The 17,398-nt window shown below is 45.3% G+C and overlaps 1 protein-coding gene across 1 annotated transcript in view; it reads left to right on the top strand.

The window, feature by feature from the left end:
• Window positions 1-17,398, top strand: part of psmg1 (proteasome (prosome, macropain) assembly chaperone 1) — a 37,382-nt gene that overhangs the window by 808 nt on the left and 19,176 nt on the right. The window contains exons 2-3 of the mRNA XM_087992519.1: window positions 14,337-14,446; window positions 16,366-16,520. Coding sequence (XP_087848645.1) covers window positions 14,337-14,446; window positions 16,366-16,520 — 265 coding nt within the window. The remainder of the gene's footprint in view (window positions 1-14,336; window positions 14,447-16,365; window positions 16,521-17,398) is intronic.

Genomic DNA, 17,398 nt, shown 5'->3' with positions numbered 1-17,398 from the left:
CCAGCACCACTGATCCAGAATCTGGTTTCCAGCATCTGCGGTCATTGTTTTTACCACCTTGATGGAAAAATATAAAGTGATGAGATTCATAGATAGGGTTAGAACATAAAACACAAAACATGCCAGCACGGTACAGGCCCTTCGGCCCTCAATGTTGCACCGAGCTGTGAGGAATCTGAAGCCCGTCTGCCCAACGCAATTCCATCCTCGTTCGTTTGGCAGAAGTGGGTACTGCAGACGCTGGAGTAGAGTCAACATTAGAGCGGCGCTGGAAAAGTACAGCAGGTCAGGCAGCATCCAAGCAGCAGGAAAATTGACGTTTCAGGCAAAAGCCCTTCATCAAGAATGAGGCTTTTGCCTGAAACATTGACTCTCCTGCTCCTCGGATGCTGGCTGATCTGCTGTACTTTTCCAGCACCACTCTGTTCTCGTCCATATGTCTATCCAATGACCATTTAAATATCCTTAAAGTTGGCGAGTCTACTACTGTTGCAGGCAGGGCTTTCCATGCCCCTGCTACTCTCTGAGTAAAAGAAACTACTCCTGACATCTGTCCTATATCTATCACTCACGGACACCTCCTCCGACTGCCCCCTTGACCATGACCCCACCTCACACCACCAAACCATCATCTCCCAGACCATCCATAACCTCTTCACCTCAGGAGATCGCCTATCCACTGCCTCCAACCTCATAGTCCCACAACCCCGCACTGCCCGTTTCTACTTCCTACCCAAAATCCACAAACCTGACTGCCCCGGCCGACCCATTGTCTCAGCCTGCTCCTGCCCACTGAACTCATCTCTGCATATCTCGACACGGTCCTGTCCCCCTTAGTCCAAGAACTCCCCACCTACGTTCGGGACACCACCCACGCCCTCCACCTCCTCCATGATTTTCGCTTCCCCGGCCCCCAACATCTTATCTTCACGATGGACATCCAGTCCCTATACACTTCCAAGTCCCATCACGAAGGCCTCCCAGCCCTCTGCTTCTTCCTCTCCCGCCGACCCAACCAGTACCCTTCCACTGACACTCTCCTTCGACTGACTAAACTGGTCCTCACTCTTAACAACTTCTCCTTCCAATCCTCCTACTTCCTCCAAACCAAAGGAGTAGCCATGGGCACCCGCATGGGCCCCAGCTATGCCTGCCTCTTCATCGGATATGTGAAACAGTCCATCTTCTGCAGCTACACTGGCATCATCCCCCATCTTTTCCTCTGCTACATCGATGATTGTATTAGCGCTACCTTGTGCTCCCACGAGGAGGTTGAACAGTTCATCCACTTTACTAACATCTTCCATCCCGACCTCAAATTTACCTGGAACGTCTCAGACTCCTCTGTCCCCTTCCTAGACCTCTCCATTTCTATCTCGGGCGACCAGCTCAACACTGACATTTACTATAAACCGACCGACTCCCACAGCTACCTCGATTACACCTCCTCCCACCCTGCCCCAATTCTTCCGCCTCCGCCGCATCTGCTCCCACGTGGACCAATTCCAATACCGAACAACCCAGATGGCCTCCTTCTTCAAAGACCGCCATTTCCCCTCCGACGTGGTCGACGACACTCTCCACCGCATCTCCTCCACTTCCCGCTCCTCCGCCCTTGAACCCCGCCCCTCCAATCGCCACCAGGACAGAACCCCACTGGTCCCCACCTTTCACCCCACCAACCTCCGGATACATCATATCATCCTCTGTCATTTTCGCCACCTCCAGACAGACCCCACCACCAGGGATATATTTCCTTCTCCACCCCTATCAGCATTCAGGAGAGATCACTCCCTCCGCGACTCCCTCGTCAAGTCCACACCCCCCACCAACCCAACCTCCACTCCCGGCACCTTCCCCTGCAACCGCAAGAAGTGCAAAACTTGCGCCCACACCTCCCCCTCACCTCCCTCCAAGGCCCCAATGGATCCTTTATATCTGTCGCAAATTCACCTGCACCTCCACACACATGGAGGATTTACTGTATCTGCTGCACCCGATGTGGTCTCTCTACATTGGGGAGACAGGCTGCCTACTTGCATTTCAGGGAACACCTCTGGGACACCCGCACCAACCAATCCAACCGCCCCGTAGCTGAACATTTTAACTCCCCCTCCAACTCCGCCAATGACATGCAGGTTCTTGGCCTCCTCCATCGCCAGACCATGGCCACACGACGCCTGGAGGAAGAGCACCTCATCTTCCGCCTAGGAACCCTCCAACCACACGGGATGAATGTAGATTTCTCCAGCTTCCTCATTTCCCCTCCCCCCACCTTATCTCAGTCCCAACCCTCGGATTCAGCACTGCCCTCTTGACCTGCAATCTTCTTCCCGACCTCTCCGCCCCCACCCCCTCTCCGGCCTATCACCCTCACCCTCACCTCCTTCCACCTATCGTATTCTCAGCGCCCCTCCCCCAAATTCCCCTCTCCCCTATCTTTTATCTCAGCCCGCTTGGCGCACCAGTCTCATTCCTGAAGAAGAGCATATGCCCGTCACGTCGATTCTCCTGCTCCTCGGATGCTGCCTGGCCTGCTGTGTTTTTCCAGCATCACATTTTTCAACTATATCTATCACCCCTCAATTTAAAGCTATGTCCCCTCGTGCTAGCCATCACCATCCGAGGAAAAACGCTCTCACTGTCCAACCTATCTAACCCTCTGATTATCTTATATGTCTCAATTAAGTCACCTCTCAACCTTCTTCTCTCTAACGAAAACAGTCTCAAGTCCCTCAGCCTTTTCTCGTAAGACCTTCCCTCCATACCAGGCAACATCCTAGTAAATCTCCTCTGAACCCTTTCCAAAGCTTCAACATCCTTCCTGTAGTGCGGTGACCAGAACTGTGTGCAATACTCCAAATGTGGCTGCATCAGAGTTTTGTACAGCTGCAGCATGACCTCATGGCTCTGAAACTCAATCCCTCTACCAATAAAAGCTAACACACTGTATGCTTTCCTAACAAACCTATCAACCTTTGGGGCGACATGGTGGCTCAATGGTTAGCACTGATGCCTCACAACGCCAGGGAACCAGATTCGATTCCTGTCTCTGGCGACAGTCTGTGTGGAGTGTGCACATTCTCCCTGTGTCTGCATGGGTTTTCTCCCACAGTCCAAAGATGTGCAGATCAGGTGAATTGGCCATGCTAAATTGCCCTTAGTGTTAGGTACATTAATCTGGGATAAATATAGAGAAGTGGAATGGGTCTGGGTGAATTACTCTTCAGAGGGTCAGTGAGGACTTGTTGGGTCGAAGGGCCTGTTTTCATACTGTAGGGCATCTAATCAACCTGGGTGGCAACTTTCAAGGATCTGTGTACCTGGACACTGAATCGCTTTGCTCATCTACACTACCAAGAATCTTACCATTAGCCCAGTACTCTGCATTCCTGTTACTCCTTCCAAAGTGAATCACCTCACACTTTTCCGCATTAAATTCCATTTGCCACGTCTCAGCCCAACTCTGCAACTTATCTATGTCTCTCTGTAACCTACAGCATCCTTCGACACTATCCACAACTCTGCTTACCTTAGTGTCATCTACAAATTTACTAACCCACCCTTCTACGCCCTCATCCAGGTCATTTATAAAAATGACAAACAACAGTGGACCCAAAACAGATCCTTGCAGTACCCAACTAATAACTGAACTTCAGGATGAATATTTCCCATCAACCACCATCCTCTGTCTTCTTTCAGCTAGCCAATTTCTGATCCAAGCTGCTAAATCACCCTCAATCCCATACCTCTGTGCAATAGCGTACCGTGGGGAGCCTTAACTTTAATGCCTTACTGAAATCGATATACACCACATCAACTGCTTTACCCTCATCCATCTGTTTGGTCACCTTCTCAAAGAACTCAATAAGGTTTGTGAGGCACGACTTACTCTTCACAAAACTGTGTTGACTATCCCTAATCAACTTATTCCTTTCGAGATGATTATAAATCCTATCTCTTGTAATCTTTTCCAACACTTTACCCACATCCGACGTAAGGCTCACAGGTCTATAATTTCCAGGGTTGTCTCTACTCCCCTCTTGAACAAGGGAACAACATTTGCTATCTTCCAGTTTTGTGGCATTATTCCTGTAGACAATGATGACATAAAGATCAAAGCCAAAGGCTTTGCAATCTCCTCCCGGGCTTCCCAGAGAATCCTAGGATAAATCCCATCCGGCCCAGGGGACTAATGTATTTTTACATTTTCCAGAATTGCTAACACGCCCTCCTTTGCATCTCAATCCCATCCAGTCTAGTAGCCTGTATCTCAGTATTCTCATCGACCATGTTGTCTTTTTCTAGTGAGAATACTGATGAAAAGTATTCATTTAGTGCTTCCCCATCTCCTCTCACTCCATGCACAACTTCCCACTACTATGGTTGATTGGCCCTAATCTTACACGAGTCATTCTTTTATTCCTGGTATGCCGATGACTTCTCATGTTCCCTCCTGGCTCTTCTTAGCTCTCTCTTTTGGTCTTTCCTGGCTAACTTGTAACTCTCCAGCGCCCTAACTGAGTCATCACATCTCATCCTAACATAAGCCTTCTTCTTCCTCTTGACAAGGCTCACAGGTCTATAATTTCCAGGGTTGTCTCTACTCCCCTCTTGAACAAGGGAACAACATTTGCTTGACAAGAGGAAGAAGATGGTCAGAACCTTTGTCTCACAGAGTTGAAATATCTAAAACTTGGGGTATGCATTTAAGGTGAGAGGGGGAAATTCAAAGGAGATGTGAGGGGCAAGTTTTTTTTTACAGAGCGGTAGGAGTTTGGAACGTGCTGCCAGGGTGATGATGGAGGCAGACACGATAGGGGCATTTAATTGACTTTTAGATAAAACACATCAATATGCAAGGAAAGGATGGATATGGACTAAGGGCAGGCAGAAAGGATTAGTTTAACTTGGCGTCATGTTCAGCACAACATCATGGGCCTATGTTCAGTGACTCCAGATACACATCAGGACTGACTCCAGATTGATTCCTGGACTGATTCTGAAATGTCTCTGGGGTAGACAGCGGATTTGATTTTGCACTGGCTCTGGATTGACTCCGAGACTAATTCTGAATTAACTCTAGGTTGGCTCTGGAATGACTCTGCACTGATTCCTGCATTGAGTTTGGATTGATGTTGACTGACTTTGGTTTGACACTAGGTGTGACTCCAAGTCTGACTGCAGGATTGACTGTGGAACTGACTCCTGTTTGAGACTGGGATTGATTGTGCTTGGACTCTGGGATTGTGTTTGGTTTAACTGGAGAACTGACTTGGTTGATCCAAGATTCATTCTGGAGCTATCTCTGATTGACACTGGGACTGACTCAAGGATTGACTCCAGTTTGACTCTGGTTTGACATTTCAGTTGATTCTGGTTTGACTTTGGGACTGACAGATGTTTCAAAAAGAAAAGAGTTAACAAAGTAAGTGTTAGTCCTATTGAAAACAGTCTGGGGCTTTAGTTACGGAGAATAAAGAGATGGCAGTTGAACAATTATTTTAAATTGATCCTCAATCTCGAGGGTACAATAGCATCCCAGAAATAACTAATGCTCTAGAAAATTACAGTAACCGGGGAAGTAGTGCTGAGCAAATTGTTAGACGTGCGAGTAAACAAGTCCCTGGGTCCTGATGGATCTCATTCGAGGGTCTTCAGAGAAGTCATTAGTAAGAAGGTTAGTGCATTGACTTTAATTTTCCAAAACTCACCAGCTTTGGGGAACGTTCATTTAGGTTAGGAGATAACTAATGTAACTCCTTTATTCAGAGAGGGAAGGAGCTGGAAAGCAGGAAATTACAGGCCAGTTAGCTGAACATTTAAAGCAAAATCTCAGAACCTATTATTAAAGATTTTACATAAAGGCATATGGGAAGGTTTACGTTAATCAGGAAGCACCAACATAGTTTTGTCAAAGGGAAATCAAGTTTAACTAATTTATTGGAGTTCATTGAACAATATAAATGAGAGTGTCGGGGTGGGTTATGATAAGTAAGTTTGTGGATGACAAGGAGATCGGTTGGACAGTTAATGGTGAGGAAGGCCATTACAAGAAGATACACATGTATTGGTCAAATGGGCAGATCAGAGGCAGATGGAATGTAACCTGAAAAGTGTGAGGTGAGGCACTTTGGAAAAAGTAACAAGACAAGTGAACACTCAATGAATGGTAGGACACGAGGAAGCTCAGAGGAAGTGAAGGATCATGGGATTCGGGATTCTTCTCCACAGTTTCCTGAAGGCTGCAGGATATTACATTCCAAGGAATTTGTGGAATGTCCATGAGATGGTTTTTCGGAGCAGCTTGTGGTAGAGGCCACTAGGGAACAGGCAGTTCTGGATTTGGTGATGTGTAATGAGGCAGACTTGATTAGGGAGCATAAAGTGAAGGAACCCTTTGGGGCCAGTGACCATAATATGATAGAATTCATCCTGCAGTTTGAGAGGGACAAGCTGGAATCAGATATAACAGTGTTATAATTGAGTGAAGTAACCACAAAGACACAAGGGAGGAGCTGGCCGTGGTTGATTGGAAGGGAGCATAGCAGGAAAGATGATGGAGCAGCACTGACAAGAGCTACTGGGGGTAATACAGGAGGCCCAGCAGAAATTCATCTCAAGGAAGAAGAAATATACTGAGGAGAGAACAAGGTAACTGTGGATGACAAGGGAAGTCAGGGACAGCATAAAAGCAAAAGGAAAAGCATACAATGTGATGAATATTAATGGGAAGCCAGAAGATTGGGAAGCCTTTAAAAATCAGCAGAGGCGAACTACAAAAAAACAATAATGGGGGAGAAGATGAAGTATGAGGGTAAGCTACCACATAATATAACAGACAATTGCAAGAGGTTATTTTTAGATATCTGAAAGTAAGAGAGAGGCAAGATTAACTGCTGGAAAATGAGGCTGGAGAAGTAGTAATGGGGAACAAAGAAGTAGTGGAGGAACTGAATAGGGACTTGGCATCAGTTTTCACAGGGAAGCCACCAGCAGCATACCAGAACTTGAAGAGAGTTGGGGGCAGAGGTGAGTGTAGTAACCATCACTAAGGAGAAGGTGCTGGGGAAGCTGAAAGATCTGAAGGTGGATGGATCAACCAGACCAGATGGACTGCACCCCAGAGTTCTGAAAGAGATAGCTGAGGATTTTTTAGAGGCACTTGTGGTGATCTTTCAGGAATTGCTGGAGTCAGGGAGGATCCCAGAGGACAGGAAAATGGTTAATGTAGCATCCCTGTTTAAGAAGGGAAGGAGGCAGCAGCCGGGAAATGATAGGCTGGTTAGCACGACCTTGGTCATTGATAAGATTTTAGAGTGCATTGTTAAGGTTGAGATTGTGGAATACTTGGAAGTGCATGATAAAATAGAACTGAATCAGCCCAGCTTTGTCTAGGGGAGGTCATGCCTGACAAATCTGTTAGAATTCTTTCAGTTCATTCTTTGTGTGGATGTACCGACTAGGGAAGGTGCAAAACTTGACCTACTCTTGGGAAATAAGGCAGGGCAGGTGTCAGTGGGGGAACACTTTGGGGCCAGTGACCATAATTCTATTCGTTTTAAAATAGTGACGGAAAAAGATAGACTGGACCTAAAAGTTGAAGTTCTAAATTGGAGGAAGGCTAATTTTGATGGTAATAGGTAAGAACTTTCAAAAGCTGATTGGGGGCAGATGTTCGCAGGTAAAGGTAAGCTGGAAAATGGGAAGCCTTCAGAAATGAGATAACGAGAATCCAGAGAAAGTATATTCCTGTTAAGGTGAAAGGAAAGGCTGGTAAGTATAGGGAAAACTGGATGACTAAAGAAATTGAGGGTTTGCTTAAGAAAACGAAGGAAGCATATGTCAGGTATAGACAGGATAGATCGAATGAATCCTGAGAAGAGTATAAAGGAAGTAGGAGTATACTTAAGAGGGAAATCAGGAGGGCAAAAGGGGGACATGAGACAGCTTTGGCAAATAGAGTTTAGGAGAATCCAAAGGGGTTTTATAAATACATTAAGGACAAAAGGGTAACTAGGGAGAGAATAGGACCTCTCAAAGGCGGCCTTTGTGTGGAGCTGCAGGAGATGGGGGAGATACTAAACGAGTAGTTTGCATCAGTATTTACAGTAGAAAAAGACATGGAAGATATAGAATGTAGGGAAATAGATGGTGATATCTTGAAAAATGTCCATATTACAGAGGAGGAAGTGCTAGATGTCTTGAAACACATAAAAGTGGATAAATCCCCAGGACCTGATCAGGTGTACCCGAGAGCTCTGTGGGAAGCCAGAGAAGTGATTGCTGGGCCTCTTGCTGAGATGTTTGTATCATCAATAGTCACAGGTGAGGTGACGGAAGACTGGAGGTTGGCTAACGTGGTGCTGCTGTTTAAAAAAGGTGGTAAGGACCAGCCAGGGAACTATAGACCAATGAGCCTGACATTGGTGGTGGGCAAATTGTTGGAGGGAATCCTGAGGGACAGGATGTACATGTATTTGGAAAGGCAAGGACTGATTAGGGATAGTCAACATGGCTTTGTGTGTGGGAAATCATGTCTCACAAACTTGATTGAGTTTTTTGGAGAAGTAACAAAGAGGATTGATGAGGGCAGAGCGGTAGATGTGATCTGTATGGACTTCAGTAAGGCATTCAACAAGATTTCCCATGGGAAACTGGTTAGCAAGTTAGATCTCATGGAATACAGGGAGAACTAGCCATTTGGATACAGAACTGGCTCAAAGGTAGGAGACAGAGGGTGGTGGTACAGGGTTGTTTTTCAGACTGGAGGCTTGTGACCACAAGGATCGTTCTTGGGTCCTCTACTTTTTGTCATTTATATAAATGATTTGGATGCGAGCATAAGAGGTACAGTTAGTAAGTTTGCAGATGACACCAAAATTGGAGGTGTAGTGGACAGCGAAGAAGGTTACCTCAGATTACAACGGGATCTTGACCAGATGGGCCAATGGGCTGAGAAGTGGCAGATGGAGTTTAATTTAGATAAATGCAAGATGCTGCAATTTGTGAAAGCAAATCTTAGCAGGACTTATCCACTTAATGATAAGGTCATAGGGAGTGTTGCTGAACAAAGAGAGCTTGGAGTGCAGGTCCATAGCTCCTTGAAAGTGGAGTCACAGGTAGATAGGATAGTGAAGAAGGTGTTTGGTATGGTTTCCTTTATTGGTCAGAGTATTGAGTACAGGAGTTGGGAGGTCATGTTGTGGCTGTACAGGACATTGGTTAGGCCACTTTTGGAATATTGCGTGCACTTCTGGTCTCCTTCCTATCGGAAAGATGTTGTGAAACTTGAAAGGGTTCAGGAAAGATTTACAAGGATGTTGCCAGGGTTGGGAGATTTGAGCTATAGGGAGTGGTTGAACAGGCTGGGGCTGTTTTCCCTGGAGCGTCAGAGACTGAGAGGTGATGTTGTAGAGGTTTATAAAATCGTGAGGGGCATGGATAAGATAAATAGACAAAGTCTTTTCCCGGGGAGGGGGGGGGGGGGGAAGAGTCCAGAACTAGAGGGCATAGGTTTAGGGTGAGAGGGGAAAGATATAAAAGAGATCTAAGGGGCAACGTTTTCATGCAGAGGGTGGTACGTGTATGGAATGAGCTGCCAGAGGTAGTGATGGAGGCTAGTTCAATTACAACTTTTAAAAGGCATCTGGATGGGTATATGAATAGGAAGGGTTTGGAGGGATATGCGCCGTGTGCTGGCAAGTGGGACTAGAGTGGGTTGGGATCTCTGGACGAGTTGGACCGAAGGGTGTGTTTCCATGCTGTACATCTCTGTGATTCTAGGTAACGAGCAAATTAGACAAAGGAGAGGCAGCAGTCATGATCTGTTTCGACTTCCAGAAGAACTTTGACAAGGTGCTACTCAGGAGGCTGCTTAATAAGAGCCCATGGTGTTAGGGGCAAGTTACTGGCATGGATGGAGGATTGGCTGTCTGGCAGAAGGGAGAGAGTGAAGATAAAGGAGTCTTTTTCAGGATGGCAGCTGGTGACTAGAGGAGTTCCGCAGAGGTCAGTGTAGGGACTACAACTATTCATAGTTATAACATTATACATTAATGATATGGATGAAGAAACTGAAGGCATAGAAGTGGCAGGTGGAATGCAGTGTTGAAAGGTGTGAGGTTATGAACTTTGAGAGGAAGAATAGAGGCATAAATGGGGAAAGGCTTCAGAAATCTGAAACACAAAGGGACTTGGGACTCTGAGTTCAGGATATTTTCAGTGTTAACATGTAGGTTCAGTTGGTAGTTAGGAAGGCAAATACAATGTTAGTGTTCATTTCAAGAGGGCGACAGTAGAAGAGCAAGGATATACAGCTGAGGCTGTGTAAGGGCCTGGTCAGGCCACATTTGGAATATTGTGAACAGTTTTAGGCCCCGTATCTAAGGAAGGATGTGCTGGCATTAGAAGCAGTCTAGAGGGAGTTTATGAGTATGGACTTGTTCTAAAAGGAGCAGTTGAGGACTCTGGGTCTGTACTCAATAGAGTTTATAAGGATGAGGGGGAATCTGATTGAAACTTCTAGAATACCAAAAGGCGTGGACATAGAGAAAGTGTTTCCATTAGAGAGACTAGAACTTGAGGGCACAGCCTCAGAATGGAGGGACGACCCTTTGATACTGAGATGAGGACAAATGTTTTCAGCCAGAGGGTAGTGAATCTGTGGAATGCACTGCCACAGAAGGCTGTGGAAGCCAGGTTATCGAGTGTATTTAAAACAGAGATAGAGAGGTGCGTGGTTAGTAATGGGATCAAGGGTTATGGGGAGAAAGGAGAAGAAAGGGGTTGAGAAAGCTATCATCCATGATCAAATGGCGGAGCAAGTGTGATTGGTGAAATGGCAGACTTCTGCTCCTGTGTTGTATGTGTCTTCTAGGACAGGTTGATAGGGTGTTTAAAAAGCATATGGGACACTCTAATCTGTGCCATGACTGATATATTTTATGAATAAGGAGGTTATGTTGGAGCTCTAGACAGGCTACAGCTGGAATAGGAGAAAGTGACGACTGCAGATGCTGGAGATCAGAGTCCAAGAGTGTGGGTGCTGGAAAAGCACAGCCGGTCAGGCAGCATCTGAGGAGCAGGAGAATTGATGTTTCAGGCATAAGCCCTTCATCTGATGAATTCCTGATGAAAGGCTAATGTCTGAAACAATGATTCTTCTGCTCCTTGGTTGCTACCTGACCTGCTGTGCTTTTCCAGCACCACACTCTTGGACTAGCTGGAATACTGTGTGCAGTTCTGGTTGCCTCACTGTAGGAAGGATGTGGTTGTCCTGGAGTGGATATGGAGGAGCTTCACCAGGATGTTTATAAAATAGAGGTTTATAAAATCATGAGGGGCATGGATAGGGTAAATAGACAAGGTCTTTTCCCTGGAGTGGGGGAGTCCAGAACTAGAGAGGATGAGAGAGGAAAGATATAAAAGAGACCTAAGGGGCAACTTTTTCAGGCAACAGATGATTGGAATGAGCTGCCAGGGGAAGTGGTGGAGGCTGGTACAAATACAACATTTAAAAGGCATTTGGATGGGTATAAGAAAAGGAAGGGTTTGGAGAGATATGGGCCAGGTGCTGGCAGGTGGGACTAGGTTGGGTTGGGATATCTGGTCAGCATGGACAAGTTGGACTGAAGGGTTTGTTTGCATGCTGTACATCTCAATGACTCTATGTTCCCTGGGATGGAGCATTTTAGCTCTGAAGAGAGGCTGGATAGGCTCAGGTTGTTTTCTTTAGAGCAGAGAAGGCTGAGAGGGGACTGATTGAGGTGTATAAGATTGTGAGGGGACTTTAGTGAGGTTTTCTGCAAGTTTGCATCAAGTAAGGTAAAGTCGCTCTAGTCTTACCAGACCACAGGGCTGTTCTCTCATTGGAGATGAGATGACGGGTGGTGGTTTAACCTGAGGGTCACCACAGTTTTGACAAAGGGGAGCTTGAGAAGGAGAGTCCTTCATGGTAATCTTAGACAGTGCAGGAATTGAACCACACTGTTGGAATTACTCTGCATTGCAAATCAGCCATCCAACCAACTGAGCTAACCAACTCTCCTATAAGGTTGGTTCGCATCATGGCCAGCTGTTGAAATTTGAAGGTCTAGTTGCAATATTTCCTCAGCAGCATCATTACCTGGTAGATCACTGTCCATTCCTCATTTGCAGGGTTCATTAGGGTGACTCCATTTGTTCAGCAGCACGCCACTTTTAACACAGTAGCATTCAGGGGCTGCCATTACCCTGGCTTTGGTGTGTGCTCTCTGAGTTTATGTTTCTAGCAGTGGGTCATCTTGTTGGGCTGCCACCAAGGAACACCTATCTCATTACCTCCTGGAAGGTCTTCTAGACTCCTGAGAAAGATTTCAGAAAATCAGATTGACAGGTTTTCTCTCAGCGACAGTCAGCACCCACAGCTCTTTCTCTGAGACGAACCTGAAAGGAGTCAGGGAGAAATTGTTTAAGAAGCGCTGCTAGGAGCCCAGTGGTAGTGTCCCTTCCTGTGGACCAGGAGGCCTGAGCTCAAGTCCCACTTGCTCTAGAGAGTGTGTAATAGCATCTATGAACAGGTTAAATTAGAAAAGACATTAAGAAGTTCAGGACTTGCTTTCGGCCAGACAAGAAGGGACATGGACGCTGTGCCAGGATTCCCTTTGTGGGAAGGCCAGGCATGAATTTGTGGGCGACGGTTCCAAGTTTGGTGGTAATGGTAGCTTGACTTTGCAGCCAGTCCACACACATCCATGTACCCCACCGCCTATCCCACCTGAGGTTCAGGCCGGGCCTTCTGTACTCCTGTGGTGCGCAATGAAAGGGAGTGATCGGTCGTGTGTGAGGCGGTGTGTGTTTGGATGGTACAGTGCATGGTGTGAGGCCAGTGCATACTGCGTATCTCCCTCTGCCTGTATCCTGCCGAGATATTGCCACTTTGTTGTTGGCTGTCCCCCCCCCCCCCCCCCCCCCCCGCAACCACTGCGCTGGTTCCCCCCTCATTGCCCACTTGCCTTTTTTGGTTCACCTACCTCATTGATCCTACCAGTAGCATGTGCTTGACCATGTCTGAGTACACATGGCTGATAATAGTGAAACTGCAAATGGCTCATTAAATCAGTTATGGTACCTTTGATCACTCCAAACATTACTTGGATAACTGGTAATTCTAGAGTTAATATATGCAAGTGAGCGCTGACCTACATGGAGATATATCTATGACTCTCTAATAAAGAGGTACGGTGCCTTCATGCTTGATTAACTTTCTTGTAAAATTTCTTGCTCAATAACATTTCATAATTCTGGTTGACACCCTGGTCCGTCAGTTGAATTAATGAGGTTATGTTCACTGGGTGAACTCAACAGTTATCCAGCAAAGTAATTTAGCATCTGTAATATTGTGTATTTAATGCAGAGTGCCTTTAACAGCTTTGTTTGAATCAGGCTTCAGCATTGATTCGTTTGGGGCCTTATTGTGGATGAGGCAACATTACATTCGTTCATCAAACTTTTCAATTTTTATTCTTTGTGGTACGTCCAGAAGTGCCATTTTTCTATTTTAACATAAACACAACTCTGATGTGCATCTTCTTCTACTTCCTTTGGGTTTATTGGATGCCATAATGAGGTTGGGGGTTTATAATTCACAATAATGCACAATGTAATACCAATGCAGTCCTCACTTTCTCCTAATGTAATACCAAAAGCAAGTTTGCAGTCGTAAAGGCAAGACACAAATCATGGGGAGTTACCAACGACCAGGATTACCAACACCTTTAGTTGAAGCTTGCCTATCGGAGGTGAAACATCAATATTCTGAAATCTTCAGGATCTGCACATCTTTAGGATGGTTTCTGTGGTAAAGTATCAACTCATGTTAGATGGGGTGAGATCAGAAATTCTGAGCATTCCGTTGGTACAGTTCCAGGTGATACAGTTTATTTGGAGAAAATAACAGCAGGTTAACATTTCAACTGGCAACCCTTTGGCAGACTGAATCAGATTACACATGGAAATCACTTAATTGCCTCTTCCCATTCAGATGCTCACTTTGTCTTGCTTTTTGTATTTTGCTGATTTACAAGCCTCTGCCAGTTTGTTTCTTCCTGCTTTCTGATCAGCTCTGTCTGGGGGAGTCCGAACTGCCAGAGCACCCTTATCAACCAGACTTGGCTAGCTTTCTTTACATGCGGAGGAATTGCATTGACTTTATATTCCTGATGATCTTTTCCTCAACTTGTCACTAATAGTTTTGGTATTTATTCAGGAACTAACTAGAAGTTCGATAAAACATTTCCCTGTGATGTGATTTTTTTCAGACTGAAGTTTAATTGTATTTGTGTCTTCCTCACCAGAAAGATAAATATTCAGTGGAGTCCAGAGAGCAGAGCTTCAACTGAAAGCACGACAGAGCAGAGTTTGCCTTGCTCTACATTTCTAATTGCTGTTGGACAGAATGCTGTAGGTGAGTGAGGAAGGTGCTGATGGGGTCTCCAGGTGGGAACTGTTGTCAGATTATGCTTCTCCTTCAGTCTAGGACCACATTGTTTGAATATCACGTTGTTGATGATCTGATTTATGTGCTGATCTTATGATTGTCTTCCATTCGTTTTAAAAGAAACATTTCACATTGCATGCACCTCCCCCTTGTACTGTATCCTTGCTCTACTGCAATCAAACATGGCCAGGCTTTCTCAGAATTCAAGTAGCTCCAGAACAATGCAAACTTTCAGCTCCCCTCGGTCTGCCTGTCTCTGTCCCCTCGGTCTGTCAGTCTGTCTGTCTCTTTCTCCCCCCTCAATCTGTGTTTCTCTCTGTCTCCCCTCGGTCTGTCTCTCTTTGTCCCCTTGGTCTGTCCCTCTCGCTCCCCTTGGTCTGTACCTAACTCTTCCCTTGGTCTGTCCCTCCTGGTCTGTTTTCTTACAATTTTATTAGTATTTATTAATCCACAAACTGGCTGGCTGAGCATTTAGAGTTACAGAGATCTACAGAAGTAGTCCTTTTGGCCCATCAAACTGATCAAAAGCAACCACCAGATATTCTAATCCTGTTTTCTAGCACCCGGCCAATGGCCTTGTATGCCTTGGCATTGGAAGTGTACCTCTAAATACTACTTCAATGGGATGAGGGTTTCTGCCTCTCCACCCTTACAAGCAATGAGTTCCAGATTCCTACCACCCTCTGCGTGAAAAAGTTTGTCCTTACCTCCTCTCTCAACCTTCTGCCCCTTCCCTTAAAGCTGTGCCCCTGGTCATTGATCCCTGTGTCAAGGGGAAATGTTTCTTCTTATCTACCCTATCTGTGTCCCTCATAATTGTATACATCACTATCATGTCTCCTCTGCTCTGAGGAAAATAACCTCAATCTATCCAATCTCTCTTCATAACTGAAACTCTCCAGCCTGGAGAACATCCTGGTAAATCCCTGCACCCTTTCTAGTGCACTCACAATCCTCCTATAATGTGGATTCCAGAACTGCGCACAGTACTCCAACTGTAGCCAAACCAAGGTTATATTATCAGTCCAGCATAAACTCTGCCTCAGCTAATAAAGGCTCATATTCATATGCCTCCTTCATCACTTTATATTCCTGTCCCACTACCTGAAATGACCGATGTGCATGCACATCAGGGTCCCTTTGATCCTCAGTGCTTCCCGGCGTGGAACTGTTCACCACATATTCCTTTGCCTTGTTTATCCTGCCCAAGTGCATCACAGTACACTTATCCAGATTGAATTTCATTTGCCGCTGATCAGCCCATCTGACCAGCCAGTCTATATCCATCTGTAACCTAAGGCTGTCCCCCTCACTCTTTACCATCCCCACCAATTTTTGTATCATTCATAAACTGACTGAGCAAGGGCCCCATCTTCCAGTCACAACAACACCCCTCTGCCTTCTGCCACTCAGCTAATTCTAATTCCAATTTGCCAAATTTCCTTTGATCCCATGGACTTTTACCTTTACTATCAGTCTCCCGTGTGGGAGCTTAACAAAGGTCTTGCCCTTATAGAAAGTCCAAGTAGACAACATCAAAAGCTTTGTTCTCATCTACACATCTCTGAAAAATTCAGTCATGTTGGTCAGACATGACCTTCCCTTAACAAAGCTGTGCTGCCTGTTCTTGATTAATTCCTGCCTCTCCAAATGCACATAAATTTATATCTTAGAATTGCTTCCAATATTTAATTATTAATTATTTCTAAATAAGAAGGTGGTGGTGAGGTGCCTTCTTGAACCACTACACTCCTCTCTTTATTAAAAGTAAGTGCTGATTTCCCTGATTGCTTCTCCATTTACTTTGCTGTTGTACCCTCAGTGATTCAATATATAGCAATGAGTAAATTAATTCTGTTATTGACTTCTGCTGTTCCTTTTAACAGGTTTTCTGAACTCCTTTGTTCAATGCTCGGGGAGCTGGGAAATAATTGGAGCAGTTACGCTGTGGAATGAGAGAGTTAAAGGCACAGATACCATAAATCAGCAGTTTACCACTGACACATCATGTCTTCTCTACCGGCTGACATCCAATCCAATGGTCTGTTCACTGATTTGTTGAGTGTGTCTGGATATCTGACAATCTGTTAAAATGTGTGTGGAAGAGACAGTTGCCCCAGCTACTGACTCGTTTCTCATTCCTGTTTAAGTGCTTATTATTGTTAAGCTGGAGAGGGTTCAGAAAAGAATTACCAGGATATTGCCAGGAATGGAGGGTTTGAATTATAAGGAGAGACTGGATTGGCTAGGATTTTTTTCACTAGAGCATTGGAGATTGAGAGGTGACCTTATAGAGATTTATAAAATTATGAGGAGTATAGATAAGGTGAATGGCAGGTGTCTTTTCCATAGGGTGGGGACATTTCAAGAGTAAGGGGTATATTTTTAAGGTGAGAGGAGAAAAAGTTTAAAAAGACCTGACAGGAAGTCTTTTACACAGTGAGTGGTTTATGTGTGGAATGATGTTCTAGATGAGATGGTGGATGCAGGTACAGTTACAACATTAAAAAGACATTTTGACATGCATGAATAAGAAATGTTTGGAGGGATATGGGCCAGTGTATTAGTAGTTTAGTTTGGGATTATAGTCCACATGGACTGATTGAATTGAAGGATCTGTTTTCGTACTGTATGATTATATAACTTCAAATTCAGCCTTCACAAGCTCAGTCTGACCTGATGGGTAAGACTGTTGCAAGTGGACTGACTGTGATGCTGCCAGACTGGCTTCCTTCAAGAATCATAGTGCAATTTGATCTGAACCTTGCTAAATATTTAGACATGTCGCCATCACAGCTAGTGATGAGCAGTGGGAGACCTGGTGGCTTTTTCTTCAGTCTGAATAGTTCTGTGAACCACATACTGGGTGAACAATGATTGATGTTTGACTGGGTTCAGTGCCACAATTTACCTTTTCAA

The sequence above is a fragment of the Chiloscyllium plagiosum genome, unplaced genomic scaffold (assembly GCF_037043375.1).
Source record: "Chiloscyllium plagiosum isolate Xiang-an unplaced genomic scaffold, Cpla_swu_hap1 HiC_scaffold_12, whole genome shotgun sequence".
Classification (NCBI taxonomy): domain Eukaryota; kingdom Metazoa; phylum Chordata; class Chondrichthyes; order Orectolobiformes; family Hemiscylliidae; genus Chiloscyllium; species Chiloscyllium plagiosum.
Note: the sequence above shows the minus strand (reverse complement) of the source record. Positions and strands in the feature narration are given on the sequence as shown.